The sequence below is a fragment of the Doryrhamphus excisus genome, linkage group LG5, assembly GCF_037039965.1.
Source record: "Doryrhamphus excisus strain RoL-2023G ecotype Guam linkage group LG5, RoL_Dexc_Guam_v1.1, whole genome shotgun sequence".
NCBI classification, from domain to species: Eukaryota; Metazoa; Chordata; class Actinopteri; order Syngnathiformes; family Syngnathidae; genus Doryrhamphus; species Doryrhamphus excisus.
Window position 1 is genome coordinate 2,745,900 of NC_136361.1, and position 23,494 is coordinate 2,769,393.

The following is a 23,494-nucleotide window of genomic DNA, read 5'->3' on the forward strand; positions in this document are numbered from 1 at the left end:
CCAGGAAGGAGAGGAAAGGTCGGGGCGGGGGGGTCATCTACATCCTTGGACATCCGGTTTGGAATCTTCACGAGGAGGAAGGTGAGTATCTGTTCTTTATGAACATAACATTTCAGGAATGAATTGTATCCCTATTCTCATGGGATAATAGAAGGAAATGCATATTTTACCAAAATATGACATTTTGAAGCATATTCTAGTATAAAAATGGCTAAATTAAGTAAAACAAACCCCAATTATTTCGAAGATAAATTGAAAGTGCTCACGAGATCGCCCGAACATATTTACAGCAACACAAGTTTTAGTTAAAGTACATCATAAATGTCCCATTTTCTTTTATTATGTCTCCTATATTGGATAATAGTCATGGAAAAGTGACTATAGGGGTGTTATTTCATGTTGAGAGGGCTCTAATAATGTTAAAAAACGGTATTTAGAAGGTCATTAACAGGTTTTCCATGCTGCAATCATGAAAATATTCCATTAGTAAATCAGGAATACATTCATCACAGTGATAAACGAGGGATTGTAGTTCTGGATCTTTAGCCCAAGCTAAGCTAAAACTCTGTCCGCCACCCAATCTGCTCCCAAAACACCATAGCACATTTACACATGAGCATGAGTCTTATTTATGCCTTATATGTCTTATTTTTGCTTATTATGTCTACTACATTGGGTAATGGAAGTGTAAATGTAAATATAGGGGTGTTATTTCATATTCACAGGGCTCTAGTAATGTTAAAAACTTTATTTAGAAGGTCATTAACAGGTTGTCTATGCTGCAGCTAGGAAAATATTCTTTTAGTAAATCAGGAATCCTACTTTGCAGAAATACACTCATCACAGTGATAAACGAGGGATTGTAGTACTGGATTTTTAGTCTGCTCCCAAAACACCATAGCGTATTTACACATGAGCATGAGTTTTATTAATGCCTTATGTCTAATTTTTGCTTATTATGACTACTACATAGGGTAATGTAAGTGTAAATGTAAATATAGGGGTGTTATTTCATGTTTAGAGGGCTCTAATAAGGGTAAAAACTGATTTAAACAGGTTTTTCAATGCTCTATCCAACAAGATTTCCGGAAATTGATAGCCACAATCGGGTCTGGAATCATTTATTGACAGTACAAGAGGAAGTACTGTAGTACAAATACAGAGGTACAAGGTAAGAACGCTTGGTTGGGATTTGCTGAGTCATCGAAGTGTCAGCCGGGGATGTAGAAATATTTGGAACGTGCCATCACCCCCTTTCATCTTGTTCAGTCTTTCGTCCTTTGTGACTGCGACTTTGCGCCTTTATGACTTCAGCGTCTTCCATCGGCGGCTTTACTTGAAATTTCCATGACTTCCATGCCAGGAAGAGGAGGAGGAGGAGGAGGTTTCCCAGGGAAGCATGCCATCCATCACCATTCGCTAGAAAAAGTGCGTCAACTTGCCAGACTTTTGTGCAGCAATAAAGGACGCTAAACGGCGATGGAGGAAATAATAAGGCCAGCAAACCAAGAGAACTCTGAGAATGCGGCGCTATTGGTGAGTTCCTTTTTGCTGACTCATCATTCTGAGTAATGGAGGACTTATAGTCTTTGAGTTGAATTTGTTAGAATGACAGAATTACAGAAAAGCAAACAAAACAACAAATATAATTGTTATAATGGAGGGAAAATTATGTTAAGTTATAATGTTACCAGAATAAAGTCAAAATATTATGGGAATAAAGTCATAATTACTAATAATTAGTCATAACAACTGAAATGAACTTTTATAAGAATAAAGTCAAAATTTCTAATAATTAGTCATAACAACTGAAATGAACTTTTATAAGAATAAAGTCAAAATTTCTAATAATTAGTCATAACAACTGAAATGAACTTTTATAAGAATAAAGTCAAAATATTATGGGAAAAAAGTCATAATTACTAATAATTAGTCATAACAACTGAAATGAACTTTTATAAGAATAAAGTCAATATATTTCAATAAAAAATATACTCTTAAAAGAAAAAAAGTCAATTTTATTTTTGAATTATTTTATTTATTATTATTAAATTTATTTTAGTAGCATAAAGATGAAAAACTAAAGCAAAAAATAAGTTGTGGTCTTTTTATTTTTGTGTTATGAGAAAACGAAAAAATTCTGGGACAATTATACTTGAGAAATGTTCTAATATTATATAAATAATATATATAAACAATAAATAAAATATATACATATAAAATAAATATATATAAATAAAAAAGCTATTCATGTTGAAATATAACATATTAAATATCAAAAATTTTATGATGTGAAAATATAAAAATGGCGACCTTTAACCTTGCCTTCCAGACTCAACAACGTCACCAGCAACAGGAACCAGCGGAAGTTTGTCACGCTCCTCAACCAAGCGGCCTTAAAGGGGCCCCGGCTAACGGGTGTGACGACGCCCCCCCCAAAGCTGCGTCAGATTCCCCAGCCGGGGAGAGTGTCCCAGAGATGGAGAAAAAGCTGAAAGAAAAAGAGGAGGAAGTGACCTTCCTCGTCAGCGCTCTCGCCGACGCCGAGATGGTCACGGCGTTGGTCAACAAGTCGTGGAAGGAAGCGTACCAGCAGCTGAAAAAGTCCTGGGAGGACGACTCAAACGACTTGGTGGCAGCCGTCAACGCCGAGTGGCAGCAGTGGTGGGCCTTCAGGGAGCAGGAGACCGCCGACCAGTTTCAGACCCAGCGGGAGAACATGCAGTGGCGCATGGACGACATGGCCGCCCAGTTCCAAATGGAGATGGAGGGCATGCAGAGGCACAATTTGGACATCATCGCCTACTTCAGAATTACCATGGATCGTCTCCATCAGCGCATGCGGCGGCTCGTTCAGGAAAAGAACCGCCTCATCGCAAAACTGCAGAATGAGAACTGCTGTCGAGTGGCAGAGAACGGCGAGACGTCCCATAACCTGAACGCACCACAAGATTCGGGGATGGCTTTTGTTGAGGTGGTCCGAGGAGCAGAGGAGGATCTCAACCATCGTCCCGCATCATAAGCATATGCATATGCAGCCCAAGACCAGGAACCGAGACCTCCCTCTCTTTACCTTGTTCCCTATGAGCTGGACTTCAAATCAAATCAACTTTATTTGTATTGCACTTTTCCTGCAAAGACATGCAACACAAAGTGCTTGACAGAGTAAAAAAAAAAACAATTACTACAATTAAAAGGAAAACAAATACTAAGAAAGCCCTTTCAACACCTCATGGCGGTAGCCATTTTCTCACGGTGCACCATCAAGCTAGCTGCTATTTATTGCTGCGTGGAACACATCGTTCACACCGCGTAAAATGAATCACTCCACTCTCCATTTTGTCGTCATTTTCATCACGAAACCCAAGAAAAAATTGTCAAAAACTGCTGCTTCACGCTCTAATCAAAAAATGAACTACAAAACGTCCCGTTCATGTCTTATTATTAAAAATAATAGCAATAAATGAATATCGTCCATGTTTTATTTGGACCTTTTTTTTTTTTTATATACATTTTTTTTACTTTCATAGCTGTCATGTTCCACATGACAGGTTCGAGTCCACAGGTGTCAAACTCGTGTCATGGACGGCCGAGACACCGCAGGTTTTCTCCGCCACCAGCAGCTGATTTAATGAATGAAACCTCCTTCAAATTAAAGGTCATTAAAGATCATCAAAGATCACTAAAATCACCTGCTTTCCGAATGAAAACCTGCTGTGTCTCGGACCTGCGTGACGCAGGTTTGACACCCCCGGTGTGCTTTTTCCTTTGTTTGCCGCCGTTTCCTTTTAATTGTGCTCTTATTTTGGTATTTCCAGCTCCTGTTTAGCACAGTTGTCAGGTCTCTTGACCTGGTCCTGAGACTGCTTGTGGCCTCAGCTGGTCCTCGTTAGCAATCAGTAGGCTTAAGCACAAGACTGGGACTGGGACTGTGTGGGATTACAGGAAGTGATCTAAATGGTGAGTTTATGGCACTCTGGATTTTTGCGTTGCTGTGGACTTTTGTGTTTTGTTGTGTCAGTGAACCATGCCACTCTTTGGGAGCTCAGGTTTGGACTCCTAAGACCTTTTTTTGATGACATCAGCTGATGTTTCTGCATCCTGGGGTGGCGCTACAACAAATAATAGCAAAATATAACATATATTTTAGTTTAATTTAGCTTCATTTACATTATTGGAGTTAATTTAGCCATTTTTATGATTTTTTTACTTTGATAGCCAAGATATATAATGGAGGCACAAAACTTGTTCCATGTGTTACTTGACATTGCAGGAAGGTTTAAAAGTTGTGGATAAAAAATAATAATTTTTTTTTTTAATGGGAAATTTTAAATTATGTTAGCTAGTTAATTTTTTCTGTACCCGCTTTTTTTTTTCAAGGCCACCGAAATGTCTTGAAATATAAAACTAATGACTCAAAAGTGTCCTTGGGATGGAGGGCCACAGTTTGAAAAGGCGAACACGCTTAAAAAAACAAAAAACGGAAATATCCATCCAGAAAAAAAAAAAAAAAAAAACAAGTATAGAAAGATTGAGGGCAAATAAGATGGACATGGTGCACAAATCCTCCGATGACTCCTTGGGCCAAGAATTGATTAGAGTGGCGTCCTCCGATCGATAACCGCGCAACATCCATCTGGCATTTGCATGTGCTTACTCAGCACGAGCGACATCAGCAGCACTCGTGTAGCGATGCTCCGCTTCCCCTTGTTTGCATTTGCAAAAGCCGCTTCACTTCCCGTGTTTTTCCCCCGTGTCAGCCATCACTTTCTGTTCCAGGAGCATCGCCCCCCCCCCCCCCTGTCGGCACCTGATCACCAAAGTTGGCGGTCCGAGCTTGGCCTTGTCTTCTCCCAGCATCCCTCAAACCGTGTCCATGATCGATGCCGCCTGCACTCTACCTGTCACAGGTAATAACCACTTTGTGACCCCTTTTCAAAGACGATGCCTTCTTTGTCTCACCCTACCCACACACACACACACACACACACACGCGGTCCACTGTCACAAACACACACACGTCTCCTGTGGGCAAATCAGGGCTGTGAGTCAGCTATTGGAAATGTGGCAACGAAGGCGAAGCACTTGATATGCAGGCATCTGCTTTGTGGCTTATCTCCACTGCTCAACTGTGCACAGCAATTGCTGCTTGGCTGGCCCACTGAAAAGACCCCCCCCCCCAAACCACCACCACCCCACCCACACCCCCTTTTCTTGTTCTTCTACTCATCATTTTCTCTCTGCTTTGCTTTGCTGCCTGCTTGGAAGCACATTATTGGAATCGTTTCCAATCATGTCTACCGCAATTAAACGCATGATTTAAGCCTAATGTGAAAGCTCGCACGGATCGAGGCGCCGCCGCCGCCACGGGAAGATCTCCTGCAGCAATAACAGAAAGAAAGCACCCCCCCCCGCATGCTCTCCGTGGAATCGATGCTTATTAGATGGCTCCTCGTCATCATGCCTGACGTTCCATGCAAGCAACTCATCAGCAGCTTTCACGGCGGCCGTGTGGGCCCTTTTTGATTTTGCACAAAATGAATGAGTTCAACCGGGAACAGCGTCGCGGCGCTGACCTTTTTAACACCACTTTAGCGTCGAGTACGGGCGCCATCAACTGACCTTATCCACTTCTTGGGAATCTGACTTGCGACTATTTTGAGATGCTACAATTTATATAGGGCTATAACATAAACACCAGATAGTGTTTGTATTTTATGTGTACTATAAAGAAGTAAATATAGGGCATTAAGTATAGATACTATACAGTATATTTTCTATTAATAAGGACAAAGCAGGAGAGCAAATATTTATTTTCCTTGTAATATTTTGACTATATTCTTGTAAAATTACTGCTTTTGTTGTTCAACGACAATATATACGAATTGATTTTCCACTACGTTGCACTCTGTGTGTACGCTTCCAGCCCCGCCTCCACCCACCGACACAGAGACTGCATGACTGACTGAAGAGGGCTCACTATGGACTCAAAGGTGCTGAAACCAACGCAGAGTGAACCCTCTTTCTGCCTGCTAGGAGGCTTGGGACGAGGAATTCAAACCGGCATGCACATGGTAATATATGGTATTTATACACATTTTCATGTATTGTGTGATTATTAAGTTGTGTTGGTGTAGTCATCTGATGTGCGTCATATCTAACTCTTGATTGTGCTAGGTGAGTGGGAGTCATGAAATGGAAACTCAACAGACAATAAAAGATAGAGCCCTCAGTGGTGAAATAGCACCCCTATATTCACCTTTACACTCCTATTAGCCAATATAGTAGACAGATTACATCGAAAGTAAACAGAAAATAAGACATAGAGCTCCCAGTTGTGAAATAGCACCCCTATAGTCACCTTTGCACTCCTAATAGCCAATTTAGTAAACAGAGGAAATGGGAACTAAACAGAAAACATGGTAATATATGGTATTTATACACATTTTCATGTATTGTGTGATTATTAAGTTGTGTTGGTGTAGTCATCTGATGTGAGTCATATCTAACTCTTGATTGTGCTATGTGAGTGGGAGTCATGAAGGTCATAGCAAAGTATTAAGCTTGACTCGAAACAAATTAGCTTAAGAGATCCGATGCATTTTCCGTTTTTTTTTTGTTGTTGTAGGACATATCTATTTTTAAAACAATTTACAAATGTCATCTCTATTCCTTCAATCAGCCCAAAATGGCAAAGTCACGTAAAAACTGGCACAATTGTTAATGTTAATGAGGAAAAATGACCTGCAGGATGCCTTTTATCCGCCATTTATCTTAACATCAACTAAAGCAATGCTTTGTTTTCTTTTTATTTGGACTACTCAATTCTTCCCAAGTTAAAGCATGCAGCACACCTTTTATTCTTTCTGCTAGCGTGCCTTGCTCATGAACTAAATATGTTTTTTTAACATTATTAGAGCCCCCAGTGGTGAAATAGCACCCCTATAGTCACCTTTAGACTCAAATTAGCCAATATAGTAGACAGATTAAATGGAAACTAAACACAAAATAAGACATAGAGCCCCGAGTGGCGAAATAGCACCCCTATAGTCACCTTTACGCTCTTATTAGCCAATATAGTAGACAGATTACATGGAAACTAAACAGAAAATAAGACATAGAGCTCCCAGTAGTGAAATAGCACCCCTATAGTCACCTTTACACGCCTACTAGCCAATATAGTAGTAGACAGAGGAAATGGAAACTAAACAGAAAATAAGACATAGAGCTCCCAGTGGTGAAATAGCACCCCTATATCCACCTTTACACTCCTATTAGCCAGTATAGTAGTAGACAGAGGAAATGGAAACTAAACAGAAAATAAGACATAGAGCCCCCAGTGGCGAAATAGCACCCCTATAGTCCCCTTTACACTCCTATTAGCCAACATAGTGGACCGAGGAAATGAAAACTAAACAGACAATAAAAGATAGAGCCCTCAGTGGTGAAATAGCACCCCTATATTCACCTTTACACTCCTATTAGCCAATATAGTAGGAGACAGAGGAAATGGAAACTAAACAGAAAATAAGACATAGAGCCCCCAGTGGTGAAATAGCACCCCTATAGTCCCCTTTACACTCCTATTAGCCAACATAGTGGACAGAGGAAATGGAAACTAAACAGACCATAAGACATAGAGCCCCCAGTGGTGAAATAGCACCCCTATATTCACCTTTACACGCCTACTAGCCAATATAGTAAACAGAGGAAATGGAAACTAAACACAAAATAAGACATAGAGCCCCAAGTGGCGAAATAGCACCCCTATAGTCACCTTTACACTCCTATTAGCCAATATAGTAGACAGAGGAAATGGAAACTAAACAGACCATAAGACATAGAGCCCCCAGTGGTGAAATAGCACCCCTATATTCACCTTTGCACTCCTATTAGCCAATATAGTAAACAGAGGAAATGGAAACTAAACACAAAATAAGACATAGAGCCCCAAGTGGCGAAATAGCACCCCTATAGTCACCTTTACACTCCTATTAGCCAATGTAGTGGACAGAGGAAATGGAAACTAAACAGAAAATAAGACTTAGAGCTCCCAGTAGTGAAATAGCACCCCTATAGTCACCTTTACACGCCTACTAGCCAATATAGTAGTAGACAGAGGAAAAGGAAACTAAACAGAAAATAAGAAATAGAGCCCCCAGTGGTGAAATAGCACCCCTATAGTCCCCTTTACACTCCTATTAGCCAATATAGTAGACAGAGGAAATGGAAACTAAACAGACAATAAAAGATAGAGCCCTCAGTGGTGAAATAGCACCCCTATAGTCACCTTTACACTCCTATTGTATATATTATATAGATATTATAAAATATTTTTATCGGGATTCTTAAATATTTAAATGAATGGGTACCATTTTTAAAAAGTACTCAAAGTAGAAAAATATTATAGTATATGTTATAATATATTCTATATATTATATAGATGTTATAAATATTATAAAATATTTTTATCAGGATTTTTAAATATTTAAATGGATGGGTACCATTTAAAAAAAAAAAAAAAAAAAAAAAAAAAAGTACTCAAATTAGAAAAATATTATATATTTTATAATATATTCTATATATTATATAGATATTATAAATATTATAAAATATTTATTTTTATCAGGATTTTAAAATATTTAAATGGATGGGTACCATACTTTTTTTTTTTTATTAGCGTCACTAAAGTTTTACCTGCGGTGCTTTTTATTGATTGCCGTTTTACGATCCGGGTGCACGGGTCGTATTTGCGCTGACACTTTTATTTGCGATGACGCTTGACTTTCCCAAACCCCTTTCAGCCAGCGTCAAGGAGCTTCCCACTAATTTGCTACATGACGTTCTCCCCCGGAGGTGGTCCTCCGTTGGCATCATGAATGCTTAATGAGCCGCATCAAAAGTTGAGGCGGTGCTTCATCATTTGTAGAAACACGTTTGATAGTAATGGCGCACAAGAGCTGCTCCTTTCATCCTTCTGTGTGCGCTGGAAGATCCCCAACGTCAGCACAAGTGTTGAGGGGCGGGAAGCGGCTCAGACGGCGGCTGGAGTGGGAATGGAGGAATATTCCAAGTGGAGACTTCCCACAGAGCGAAGGAGAATAACAGAAGCTTTAATCAGCTTGTGAATAGGTTGACCTCCGAGGTCGCTGCGGGGCGGCTGTCCTCGTGTCTATCAAGTCACCTGACAGGAAATGAAATAAGGTACCTTTTAATCGGGGACGGGACTAAAAAAAAAAAAAAAAATCCTGTAATTGTGATTACATTTGACAGAATGAAAGGAGCCGTGCCATTCTCTGTCAACCCCTGGCGCTCGTTACAAGCCGTAATTAACGTCATTTAGCCGCCGCGTGGAAAGTGAAATTACTGTCAAATTTGTGACAGGACTTTTTATTAGGAACATCCGTTTAATGAAATCCTGTAGAGGAGCTATCATTGTTTCAGTGCTGCTGACTCACTCTCCGTGCGACTGCTAAATAACCCTCCACGGGGCCAAAGAGAGCTACATAGGCTAGCACTGAAAAAGCAGGAAGAAGCAGAGCTTAGATTCGTATGAAAACTGAGGCAAAAGTTTGCCTAAACCAAATCACACCCAAAACGGGGCTAACAAAAACAAAGTACAGGATATATGGCCAAAAACGCTCCATATGATGTTGGTTTAACGAAGGGGTCGGCAACCTTTCATTCATTCATTTTCTACCGCTTATCCTCACAAGGGTTGCAGGAGTGCTGGAGCCTATCCCAGCTGTTTTCGGGCAAGAGGCGGGGTACACCCTGGACTGGTGGCCAGCCAATCACAGGGCACATATAGACAAACAACCATTCACACTCACATTTATACCTATGGACGATTTGGAGTCGCTAATTAACCTAGCATGTTTTTGGAATGTGGGAGGAAACCGGAGTACCCGGAGAAAACCCACACATGCGCGGGGAGAACATGCAAACTCCACACAGAGATGGTAGAGGGTGGGGAAAGACAAAAGAAGAAGCCAAAAAGTTACCACTTCCACACAAAATAGGAGGAGAACTCATTCATTCATTTTCTACCACTTTTCCTCACAAGGGTTGCAGGAGTGCTGGAGCCTATCCCAGCTGTTTTCGGGCGAGAGGCGGGGTACACCCTGGACTGGTGGCCAGCCAATCACAGGGCACATATAGACAAACAACCATTCACACTCACATTCATACCTATGGACAATTTGGAGTCGCTAATTAACCTAGCATGTTTTTGGAATGTGGGATATATATATATATATATATATATATATATATATATGTGTAAAGTCCGTTTACATTTGTTGACAAACATGTTGACTCTGGCCCCAACAAGGTCGGGTGTTAAACACATGCGGCTCTGGAGCCATGGGTTGCTGACCCCTGGTCTAACGGTACAAAGGGGAGTCTAAGTGGGTTCTTTTTTTGCACTTAACAGTAATGACAGGAAAAATGGCGACCTCCATGTTGACGCCATTCGGTATCTTCGGTTCTCCAACAACGGTTTTGAAATTTGAAAGTCACGCCAGCGTTATCATCCGCTAACCAGCTTGTTGGATCCTCGAAAAAAAACAGTTTGAGGTTTAAACCCCGAGGTGGTTCACCCGTCCCGCCGCATGTACAAGTCAAGACCCCGATCCTGAAAGAGATGGGGGGTCAAAGGGGCGCCCGTACTGGGTTTGCTGTTTCCAACTGAGCGGCCCCTTCATTAACCTTAAGTCCCGACTATCTGATATCCAAAAGCGCACCATGAAGCGCGAACTCATTTACTTAATAACAGACGCTATCTGGGAATCCAGGATGGAAGGAAGCAGTTCCTGTCAGAGTGAGCGTATCCTGCCCTCATTAAGCCGAGCAATGGGGTGTTTCGACAGGAAGTGGAAGGTTACCGCCACAGGAAGAAGGAGCTCGTAGTTAACATAAACGTATTAGCTAACTTTGTTAAGGCGATTTGGCGGCAAATTAAAGGCGATGTTGGTCAGCGGCGTATTCGGATCCGAGTCATCTGCTTGTGATATGTGATGGCTTGGCGCGGTGCAGCAATTAGCAGTCATCTGGCACGCCAGCATGTCAACTCAACCGCCACAGATCAATTCCGTTTTTTGTCGTTGAAATACAACTTTTTTAACTTTTATTAATTGATTTCGCAAAATTTCTACTATTTCAAGTGCAGAGGTGACACACTCACAGGACATAGCATTAGGTACACCAGTAGTATTTCTGGGTCTTATATCAAAAATGTCTTATTGCAAAAAATAGACATTTTTTCCAGCGTCTTTATCGCGCCAATGATAAAAGCTACAAAGGGAACACGGCGTTTATCAGCATCTATCCATAACGCTGACACGGCGTTCTATACTCGCTCGTCCTCCTGACATTGAACTAAACATAGGCTGTGGGATCCAGCAACCTGATCGCTGCACTCAGGGGGGGGGGGGGGGGGGGGCGCTGGTGCATGATGGATGTGGGCGTCACGGTTGCCACGTAGCTACGTGTCGGAGTTAGCCAAAGTTATCTGCATGATGCTTCAACTCTGTACTATACTTTGTACTGTATTTATTACTTCATGTTATTCAGTCATTCATTTTCTACCGCTTATCCTCACAGGGTCGCGTGGGCGGGTGCTGGAGCCTATCCCAGCTGTCGGGGTTATGCCCTGGACTGGTCTCCTAGCTGTGAGGTCTGAATGCTAACCACTCGACCGCCGTGCCGCCCGTGCAAAGACATCATGTCAGATATTCCAAACTATACTTGGAACTTTTTACAGCGGACTACTGCACCTTAGGCAGGGCTTATGGACTCAATTCAAATCCAAGCTGCTAATCTCGGCACCAAATCATCAACCTTTTGTTACTTCCTGCCCTCTCGTTCAACAAAATGGCTTCACATCATCACAGCTCCGTGATGGAGTTGTCGAGTCAAGGACGTTCATCGCTAAGCCTTGGTGAAGCCACCACCGCCACAAGCGTACTTTAGCGTTCTTTATCCAAAACGGGACTAAAGTACACATTTCTAATTCAAATAGGACTCGGTTAAGACAAGAAAAACTCGGCTCACAACCCTCGGCTCAAACTCCGCCCCCCCGCGGAGAGGCTAAAGCCGCCGCAAATGAAAGAATCTTCTCATGGAAGCAGGCAGCCAGCCAAGCACAATGTCTGCTGGCGCCGCCTCGCTCTAAGGATTCTGGGATGGTTTATTTGCCCTCCTGTCATATTTGGCACGCCGGAGACAAAGACCGGCTTCAGTCAAGAGCGACTAAAGAGATCCTCAAAGCGCCAATCGACCTTGGACAAAAGACTGTTTGGATTTGGATCCAGAGAGACGGATGGCGGGGTGGGCGGCTGAAACCGTGGGGTTCAACTGTGACACCTCCATGGCAAGGTTTACGTACTTCTAACACGCCCAAAACTGGAGTACTGTAGTACTTCATGGTTACACCAGCTCGATTCAGAAAAGGACTAGGAAGAAGCCAACTCTTCAGCAGGTACTTCCTGTTTGTAGTACAACTTCTCGGACCCAAGTACTTTGGGTTGCCAGTACTGTCGCGCCCCTAATACATCACTACATTAAATAAATGACATAATGTGAAGTAGGGCTGCACGGTGAGTGCATGAGTGGTTAGCATGCAGACCTCACAGCTAGGAGACCAGGGTTCAATTCCACTCTCGGCCATCTCTGTGTGGAGTTTGCATGTTCTCCCCGTGCATGCGTGGGTTTTCTCCGGGTACTCCGGTTTCCTCCCACATTCCAAAAACATGCTAGGTTAATTAGCGACTCCAAATTGTCCACAGGTATGAATGAGAGTGTGAATGGTTGTTTGTCTATATGTGCCCTGTGATTGGCTGGCCACCAGTCCAGGGTGTACACCGCCTCTTGCCTGAAAACAGCTGGGATAGGCTCCAGCACTCCTGCAACCCTTGTGAGGAAAAGTGGTAGAAAATGAATGAATGAGTTCTCCTATTTTGTGTGGAAGTGGTAACTTTTTGGCTTCTTCTTTTGTCTTTCCCCACCCTCTACCATCTCTGTGTGGAGTTTGCATGTTCTCCCCGCGCATGTGTGGGTTTTCTCCGGGTACTCCGGTTTCCTCCCGCATTCCAAAAACATGCTAGGTTAATTAGCCACTCCAAATTGTCCATAGGTATGAATGTGAGTGTGAATGGTTGTTTGTCTATATGTGCCCTGTGATTGGCTGGCCACCAGTCCAGGGTGTTCCCCGCCTCTCGCTTGAAGACAGCTGGGATAGGCTCCAGCACCCCCCATGCAACCCTCGTGAGGATAAGCGGTAGAAAATTAACAAATTAATGGCACCTTTTGGGTGTTAAGTTGCTGTGTGATGAGGTAAATGTTATTTGTAAGATGACACCATGAGTCAGACGTGCAGGCCGTGCCCTGTGATTGGCTGGCCACCAGTCCAGAGTGTACCCCGCCTCTCGCTCGAAGACAGCTGGGATAGGCTCCAGCACCCCCCGCGACCCTCGTGAGGATAAGCGGTAGAAAATAAATGAATGAATGTTTTTATTATGCTGCTCTACATAACAAAAATGTATGTGAAGCATATAATCGACCCCTAGCAGGTGCCGGTACCCAAGGTCATGGGTGTCTGGGCTCACCTTGAATGATGGGTGAGGAGCTGGGCGGTCTTGGAGGACCTTGGGGGACCTCCAAGTGGAGCTGCCATGCTTCAGTAGGAGGCAGTGGAGGTGGGTGGGGGCATCTATTTTGGATGCGGTCTTGACATGGAGGGAACCTGGGTCCTTCTTTTCACTTGGTGGATTATTTCCAAGTGATGGTGACTGATATTCCGAATACAAATTAGGATTAAAACCATGTAAATTACATAATCTTATGAGTGAGGTGGTGGTTATCGCCGATAACCGGTGGGAGGAGCGATTTGGCCGACTATGATATGACACAACTGACATTGCTTCACCTCGCACTGATTATCATTCACGCCAGCAACCTCCTGTGACCACATCAATAGTCTTTAGCTCTACTTCCTGTAGCTCCTTTGTGCTGGAAGGCCATCACTGTCCGGGGGTGGAAAAAGATAAATAACGTGGGAATGGTCGCGCTGCTCCCACTAATGCACCACACGATGGCTTGAAAGAGGTCACCATGAATCTTCTCCTCCTTTTTAGCCTTGCGCCGCCATCAGCCAATAACCATCATGGCCGTTCAAAGCTTTTGTGCCTTGCAGGAGAGGAAAAAGGAGGAATAAGACGGAAACCTTGAGGGGGAATGAGCGGAGAAGAAGCATATTGATTGCCAGATGTCAGTCACTCCTTGCTATATCGCTTGTGCTTGCTAAGTTGCTGTTCTATCTGCATGCTGATTACTTGCATATAATTTCCGTTATTGCTGATATTAGTGTTGTGGTCACTTTAAGAAAGTCAATTCCTATAGTAATTTATTTTTATTTACTTTTTTAATGTCCAAACAGCCTTCTCTTTTCATCTGTTTTCCCATCTTTGACCATTTTGGGAGATGAAATGTCACCAGCGGCGCTTCAATACTTTTTGGATGAGAAGCGCAAACATTTCATCTCCCAAGCGAGCAAGATGAGAAAGCAATTGGACCTGCCGCGGGACGCCCCAAATAGCAGGCGGGGTTCACAACAAGGTCAAGAGTTAAATACGCTCTTATTATGTAGAATCCGAACACAGTCAACAGCTTTAGATGGCATTCTCAAGTCGTAATTGTGACTTCCTCAAATTGCTGCAAAATGCTGATGCTAAGCTAGGATGATAAAAACTGTAATTGACCATAATATCATGCAAACCGTACAATCTTAACTTGTATGACCCAATAATTCACTTTAACCTTTTTGAAGGCTACCAGCCACCGCAGGAAGTACTGTGCAGAACAGGAAGCTAAAAACCAACAACAATAAGGAACACTCCCAATGCTAGTATGCTATTCCACCTCGTCTTATTTTCACTTATGGCCAACCAAGTTGGGTAATATGAGTGTAAAAGGGACTATAGGGGTGTTATTTCATGTCTGGAGGGCTCTAATGTTAAAAAGAACTTGGAAGGTTGGAAACTGGTTTTCACTGCAGTAAGTTTGAACAACGAACCAAGGATTACTGTGCTGTCTGTACGAGCCCCCCCCCCCCCCAACCCTCGTTCAAGGTAAAACCATATGGTGATACAATAATCCACCTCAAAGACCTCCCACCCACCCAGACTCCCCACATGGAAGAGGCCAGGTGATAGGCAGACGAAAGCGAAGGTCATGCGTACGCCGTGTGCGAGTGACAGTTGTATGTGTGTGTGCGCTCAATGACCATGTCCCCCCCTGGGGGCGGATATAACATCAGGGGGGGTCACAGCGGAGCAAAAGAAGTCTTATCAGCAGGGCTAGTGAGCACCACACAGGAAGATTTAAACCACACTTTGTGGTTTTTCTTCTGTGGGTTGTGTTTTTAATACCGTATTGACCCCGATATATCAGACAGGTGTGTGTGTGTGTGGGGGGGGGGGGGGGGGAGATATGAAATTATAACAGACAAAAAAAGATTGCAATAAAATGTGAGCTCATATTTCTTAGCCGCCCGATACTTCTTTAATGACCGCTTCATTCATCACTATTATCTCGGTGTCGCCACTGCAGCTCTCTCGGAAGTCTCTGTCCCACTTGGCCTTTCCATGATTCCATCGGAGAAACTCAGGGATAGGTTTTTGGACTTCTTTATTGTTTATTTTCAGCAGACAGCTTTGGAGCTTTGGATTTGTTTACCTTTTGAAATGAAATGCTGGAAATGCTTGACTTGGAATCTTGATAACCTGTTTACAACCTTCTAAATACAGGTTTTTAACTTGAGAGCCCTACAGACATGAAATAACACCCCTATAGTCCCCTTTATATGACTTCATATGACTTGATTGTAGCATTTTTACCTCATCTGAACAAATTATTGAACCATCTGTACCTGATTTGTCCTAACTAAATACCGGAGTATACAATGGGAGGAGCCAGTGAGGTGTTCTGTATTCAAGCACAAACCCCGAGCAGCCGTAGCGGTGCCACAGGGGTCTTTGGCAAACCTTTTGCACTTTTTAAATGCTGATAAAATGTGATTTTTGAATATATTTTTGAAAAAAAAAAACTGTAATGAAGCCGTGGTAGCTAGCATCGCTTAGCAGAGGTGCTACATCCTAGCTGGACCATTTCTATTATTCCGCCATGAACTAATTCATCAATTCCAAGCATGGAAGCACGCCCAGGCTGTGTTTTATGGATTAGAACAGTGAGCTTAAAATGGACACGCCCAGTCATACCAGTAAACCCTCTTCTAATGTCTTTTATTTTGAAATAATCCTGTCTTTCAATAATACAACTGGCATGTTGCAGGGGTTATTTGCTGCTGCTTAGAGTGCATTTGTGTGTGTGTGTTTGTGTTTGTGTGTGGGCATCAGTTAAGTGTGCCAGTGCATGCGTTCATAAATCCCAACTCGGCCATCGCCCCCCCCCCGCACACCCGAGATCTTTTGCCCCCAATAACTTTGCTTTGATTATGACTTCCACTCAGCGCACACGCTTGGAGAAGCAATAAATAAGGGTTGGACTCGTCAACAGTCTGACATGAATATCTGTAAAAGAAAGGTCAAGATCCTCATTTTCTGCTTTATTTACCCCCCCACCCCCTCCCAGCTCATTCGCACCCCCCCCCCAGTCACGAATGACAAGATAATTATTGAAGTTGTATTAGTGTTAAACTGCTCTGCGTTGAACTAAAGGCTTCCTCTTATTGTATAATAGCTCGTATAGATTCATATAGGAAACATATGCAAGGGGGGAGGGGCGATGCCCTGAGATAATGGAGCACAGACTCACATGCCCAGACACCTAAGAGCATGTGGACCACTTTTTTAAGGCATGTCTACTTCTCCGAGAAGGAGTAGGAAGAATCAGATGTTACTTAATCCAACCCCTTTATACTTGTCCATCATTCATTTTATTTTCCTAACTTCTTGTGTGTGTGTGTGTGTGGAGGGGAGGTGGTGGTGGGGGGGGGGGGGGGTAAAATAATGACTTTGTAGCTTAAGGGATAAAAATTAGGAAAATAAGACTGAATGAAAGTGATAACATAGAAATAAATAGAAACGGAGATACAGCTAATATAACGCAGGTGACTCTGTCCATGGTCCTGAAACACCACTCTTAGTAGCCTGTAAATGTACCACAGTTGACTCTATCCATGGTCCTGAAACACCACTCTCAGTTGCTTGTAAATGTAGTAGCCTGTAAATGTACCACATGTGACTCTCTCCATGGTCCTGAAACAGCATTCTTAGCAGCCTATAATGTAAATGTACAGGCTGCGTCATATCTGCTATTTTTGGTCAAAGATGCTTTTTAATGTCAACTATCAAAGCACTTTTTTTTTTTTTTAAAGGTGTGATTACTTGCCCCTCGTATAGCTAGCTAGCCCGCAAGGCGCCATCAAAAAGATAAAGGCCCAAGTGATTCCCTGACTTTTGGTTTTGGTCGCTAATCACCCTTATGGAAGCTTCTGGACATTAGCGGCAGATTATTGGCTGCAAGTGACAGCAGAGTGCTGCTTTTCAAAGCTTCTGTGGGGGGGGGGGTGCTGTTTAATATGCATGGACTCGCTAATTACAGCCCTCTTACTCTAATGATGCGGCCTTGAGACTCGTGCATGCCGAGGAACAGCCCCACATACGCAGTCTGACGCCGCGGTGCACGTCACCTTATGGGAAGGAGGTTGCTGGTTCGATCCTCCACCCTGTTGTTAACCTTGATGTTTTCAATAACCTTAAAAAATAATTTTCATTACCGTAACATTCTGCCCTTTTCCCAAGCCAATGATTGCTGGTTCAATCCTTAGTCCTCATACAACCATCCCCGCCGCCATTTTTGTCTTAACTCCACCCCTTTTGCTCAACTGCTTCAAACCATTCCAACATTGAGGACAATATTTCTAGTCAATTACTGTAATATTCGGTCCATTTCCCAAGATAATGATTGCTGGTTCGATCCCTAGTCCTCTTCTTATACAGTATGTATACATTTCAACCATCCTAGAGGCCGCCATTTTTGTTTAACTCCACCCTCTTTTGCTCAACTGCTTCAAACCATTCCAACATTGAGGACAATATTTCTAGTCCATTACTGTAATATTCGGTCCATTTCCCAAGCTAATGATTGCTGGTTCAATCCTTAGTCCTCTTCTCATACAGTATGTATACATTTTAACCATCCAAATAGCCGCCATTTTTGTTTAACTCCACCCTCTTTGCTCAACTGCTTCAAACCATTCCAACATTGAGAACAATATTTGTAGTCCATTACTGTAATATTCTGTCCATTTCCCAAGCTAATGATTGCTGGTTCAATCCTTAGTCCTCTTCTCATACAGTATGTATACATTTTAACCATCCTTATAGCCGCCATTTTTGTTTAACTCCACCCTCTTTGCTCAACTGCTTCAAACCATTCCAACATTGAGAACAATATTTGTAGTCCATTACTGTAATATTCTGTCAATTTCCCAAGCCAATGATTGCTGGTTCGATCCTTAGTCCTCTTCTCATTCAGTAGTCAAATGTTTTTTTTCCATCATTCCATATTTTGACATTTTTTTCCCATTTCAAAATGAATGTACAATTGACATGTAAGATTCTGTGCATGATAGGATGGCTGGTTCGATTCTCAGTCGGTGAACAGCATTCAAGGATATTTCAACATTCATTCTTCTTCATTTGGCTTCAGCGTTCACACGCAATTTCTACTGACATTGCTCCATCCGGGTGTCTATGGGATGTATTTTTAATATTTTGGAGTGTCTGGAACCGATTAATCGAATTTGGATGGGGGGGGGGGGCAACGTTGACTTTTTTTTTTTAAACCAGCCCATTTCTACTGAAACTGCTTCATCTGGTTAAGTTGACATGAAATTGAATTCCATGTGCTTGAAGTTTTGGTTTACAGTACAGAACCTGCGACTATCCTTGTATTACTGCGTTTTGATGACTAAGATACTAATGTTACTATCACTACTTCTTTGCTTTTGCATTATTTAGGTGTCAAATATCCCCTTCAAACAACCCGGACGTCCACGTCGTTCCTCGGCAGCATGACAGCATCCCATGTGGCTTGCGGTGTTTATTCCTGCACGGGGGTGTTGTGGATATTCCCTGAAGCCGTATGTATCTTTTCCCTCTGCATTTTCTATTTTATAACACCCACAAAATGGATCAATTATCACACGGCTACAGCCTGCTAACTCAGTGGGACACATTGCTGAACAGGGAACAACTTCCTCAGTCGGAACGCATCTTTCTCCGAGAAACCGGGAAAGTGTATGCCGCCATTGTTTCCAACTGGAACTGCTCCGTTACCTCAAAGGCACATAATATTGGATTTAATTAGACACAAGTAAGACTGAGAGGCATTGACCCAGTTGTTTGGAGCTGCTGTTGTTGTAAATATAAAGCATAGTTTTGTTTGAAAACGCGTAGGAAATAATGATGTCAAGTGAGTTCATTTGTTCCAGTCATAAATAATAATTAGCATTAGCTTAGCTGGCACCCAGCTGTTTTACTGGCCCTTGGCACATTCGAAAAATACGATCAAACAAGGAAATATGAAAAAGGAGACCGCAGTCATTTTAAAAGAATAAAAATGAAATACAAAAGTAGAAACATTATTGGGGGAAAAGTTGTACAAATATGAGGAAGAAACTTTTTTTTCTTTATTTTGGTTGGGGTGGATTATAACATTGTGAAACTCAAAATATTTTAAGAAAAAAATTGTAATCTTACATGAAAAATATTTAGTAAAACAGCTAAACTGAAATGTGGAAATATCCTGTAAATGTGTTGGAATTGATTCGGCAACTGAGGATGGAACCAGCAATTATAAAGGTTGGGAGAGGACAACAACGTGGGGCTTTTGGGAAAAAAAAAAGTCCTGAAAGATCCGACACCACGTCCAAACACGTTGATGTTGGAATGGTTTGAAAATGTGTTGAACAAAAAAACGTGGATTGAACCAGCAACCCTCAGGCTAAGAGACAATGACTCTACCATCAGAGCCTAAATAATGAATAAATGGACATTTATTTCCAGTTGAACCCTTCCTTGGCGGAGGTAACACCCCAAGGCCAATCGGAATGCGGTAAGAAGACGGAGCAACGGCAACGTTAATGTATCTGAAAAATGCAATTTAGCCAGCAGCCAGTGGAGAATGGGATTGGGAACGCGGGACATCGATACAAGAGCGTTACCTTGGCAACACAAGCTTTGAATGTCCACCAGCCACCAAGTAGTGTAGACATCAATACGGCACGGGGGGGGGACACACAGAGAACCTTCCCAGCATTCATTATCTGGAATAAGTCGTCATGGCATGTGGGCTTCTCTTCTCGCAAACGGCTCCTGACACTTGTTGCCTCCATGTTCATACACACGTGGGTTTATGGACACATCACCCATGGAAATACAGGAAGTAAGGTTGCCGACGCCATGATTGATTGTCATCACCCCCCCCCCATGTATTTGCGTGAAATGAACTGAAGAGAAAGAGATTATATATTGTTATTCAATTTAAAAAAAATACATGAATACAATTTTAAAGTGATTTTTTTTGCAAGTGATTTTAACTCACTAATTGTATTTTAATATAGTATAATAATATTTATTAGTAAAATAAAATTGTTTCAAAGTAAATGTAAAACTAAAAATATAATATAATATATATATATTATTATATATGTAATATATATATATATAATATAAAAATATACTAAAATAAATTTTTAAATTTTCTTTTTGTTTTATATATATGTGTAATATATAATATAAAAATATACTAAAAATAAAATAATTAAAAAAAGAAAAATTTTCTTTTATATATATATACGTATATGTATGTAATCTATAATAATAGTACTAATATATTACTATTATAGTAATAATAGTAATAATAACTATATATGTGTATATATATATACGTATATATGTGTGTAATATATAATAGTACTAATAGTAATACTAATTACTATTATCGTAATAATAGCTATATGTATATATGTATATATGTATATGTGTGTGTGTATATATATATATGTGGATACATACTATATATATGTAATATATAATAATAGTACTAATACTAATTACTATTACTATTATAGTAATAATAGCAATATATAATATATATGTAATAGATAATAATATAATTTAAAAAAATACATTAAAAATATTTAAAAAATATCAATTTTTATTAGTTGTAATTGAAATATTTAATAAAAAATAAAATGATTTAATTGGTGCGTGAAGCAACCTTAGACGTCTGTGAGCTGATTTGACAAAGAGTTCGGATCCTCGAGAGCGTTTAGAAAACAACTCCATCCTCTAAATTAACAAAAGACGTCGTCACACACTCCCAATTATTCGGGGGCCCAACTCCCCCCCCACCCCCCCGCCCGAGCAGCTCGCGGGGCCATTAGCATATGTTGGCTCAGACATTTTATTGCCTCCCCGAATTTGTTTCATTGCCCCAGCAGATGTTCCAGTGGCTATCATCAAAGAGATTTATGCAAGCTGATTACAGCCCAAGAGTCTGGAGAATGGAATCAACATATTCAAGCCCAAAATCCACCCGACTCCTTCTGGAGCAAACATTCTCTCTGCAGTGCTTCCTCCTGAAGACGCAGCGTACGGTGACTCCTCGTTTCCTGTCTGAAAACGATACAAATTCCCACGCTCTTATGGGAGCACGTGAAGGGAACACGGACACGTTAGCAAACAACACCGACCACCAGAAGAGCATATTTTCTCTCTCGCCAACAGCCGCCGCCGCCAACACTCGCCGTAGCCTGGCAGCTGACGGCGTGCAACACTTCCAACGTGTTCCCGCCAATGAATTGGGCAGCAGAGAGGCTATTCTGCTACATAAGGTAGTGTCGCTTGAATTAGACGCCCTTTTGGCGGGGGCCATTGACCTGTTTATCACACATCGACCGCCTACGTTAATCCGGAACCAAAACTCATTGTACTTGGGGGAACCCGGGGGGGTCACGGTTGGCTGCCATTAATAGAACAGACCGTTTTGAATGAAATACACAAAAATAAATGTCCAGTATTCCGTTTAATACGCTTATCACCTGATTGAAATAGCTTTGGGTGTCTGGGCATGCGAGTCTGCCCTTCTTAGGCTCTTCTTCTTTTGCACACTTTTGTTTGTCCCTTCCAATTTGGAGATTCGTCCAATTGATTTGATGATGTATATGACTGCCGCCATGTCCATTTATTATCATTTCATGAGATTATTTACGGATAGGGCTGCATGGTGGATGAGTGGTTAGTGCGCAGGCCCCACAGCTAGGAGACCCGAGTTCAGAACCGGGGACTCCGGTTTCCTCCCACATTCCAAAAACATGCTAGGTTAATTAGCCACTCCAAATTGTCCATAGATATGAATGTGAGTGTGAATGGTTGTTTGTCTATATGTGCCCTGTGATTGGCTGGCCTGCCTCTCGCCCCAAGACAGCTGGGGTAGGCTCCAGCACCCTCGTGAGGATAAGCGCTAGAATATTTATGAATATATTTTCTCTTATATCTACTATATAGGCTAATAAAAGTGACTATAGGGGTGCTAGTTCATGTCTAGAGGGCTCTAATAATAAACTTAATTAGAAGGTTGTAACCAGGTTTTCTAACTGCAAAAAATATTCCATATACATATAAATAAAAAAATATTTGGTAGAAATTCTGGAACCAATTAACCGTGTTAGAATTGTATTGAATGCTTAAAAAAATTATTTTTTTCCTTCCAACTTTCCTTTAAACGACTTGTACTTTTTCCCAGAGGTAGGGAAGAAATATGACATTTAGAAAATGATTTTTTTTTGTACTATTCCAACTTATCTTTTGATTTTTGTTTTGTAGTAGCACAACGGCATTTTATTTTTTATTTTATTATTACCATTTTATGTACTTTTCTTGTAAAAACAGGATTTTAATGAAAGTCTGCCGCTGACAGCTCTTTGACAATAATGACGGGTACAATTTAATAAAACTAGCATTCAAGGAGAACCATAAATGCAACCCAAACTGACAGTTTTTACAGAAAATGTCTTGACTATTCATGTGAAAATGTTTCATATGCGCGGGCAGGGGTGATTGACAGAGTGATGAAGAGCAGACTCACATGCCCGGACACCCAATTCTATTTGAACCAGGTGATGAAGGTGGTGGACACAAGATAAGTCCATATGGCATAATGTTATTTTAGCATAAATACATATATTTATTACTAGTATTAGTCAAATACTTAAAAAAAATAAGTACTGATGAAAAGACAGCTTTAAAAAATGGACACACAAACACACACCGAGTTAAAAATGAGTTAGTACGGGGCGGTGAAAAGCCTTCTACTCCCTGCGGCCCACTGCTGGCTAAGCCTCCGTTAATTCCACTAACCACCTTGGCCATCTTCTCTACAGTCATCATTAATCATCTCTCCGCTC

At 41.6% G+C, this 23,494-nt stretch overlaps 1 protein-coding gene across 1 annotated transcript; it reads left to right on the forward strand.

The window, feature by feature from the left end:
- Window positions 1–15: 15 nt before the first annotated feature.
- Window positions 16–3,394, forward strand: LOC131108792 (uncharacterized). Its single transcript, XM_058060115.2, has 3 exons — window positions 16–81; window positions 1,315–1,536; window positions 2,333–3,394. Exons 2-3 carry the CDS (start codon window positions 1,480–1,482, stop codon window positions 3,020–3,022), a joined length of 747 nt encoding a protein of 248 aa, XP_057916098.2. The 5' UTR covers window positions 16–81; window positions 1,315–1,479; the 3' UTR covers window positions 3,023–3,394.
- Window positions 3,395–23,494: the final 20,100 nt, after the last annotated feature.

Coding starts and splice junctions, on each gene's coding strand:
- LOC131108792 (XM_058060115.2), top strand. CDS start 1,480: ATGGAGGAAATAATAAGGCCAGCAAACCAAGAGAACTCTGAGAATGCG. Junction 1,537..2,332: donor CTGAGAATGCGGCGCTATTG/GTGAGTTCCTTT, acceptor CTTGCCTTCCAG/ACTCAACAACGTCACCAGCA.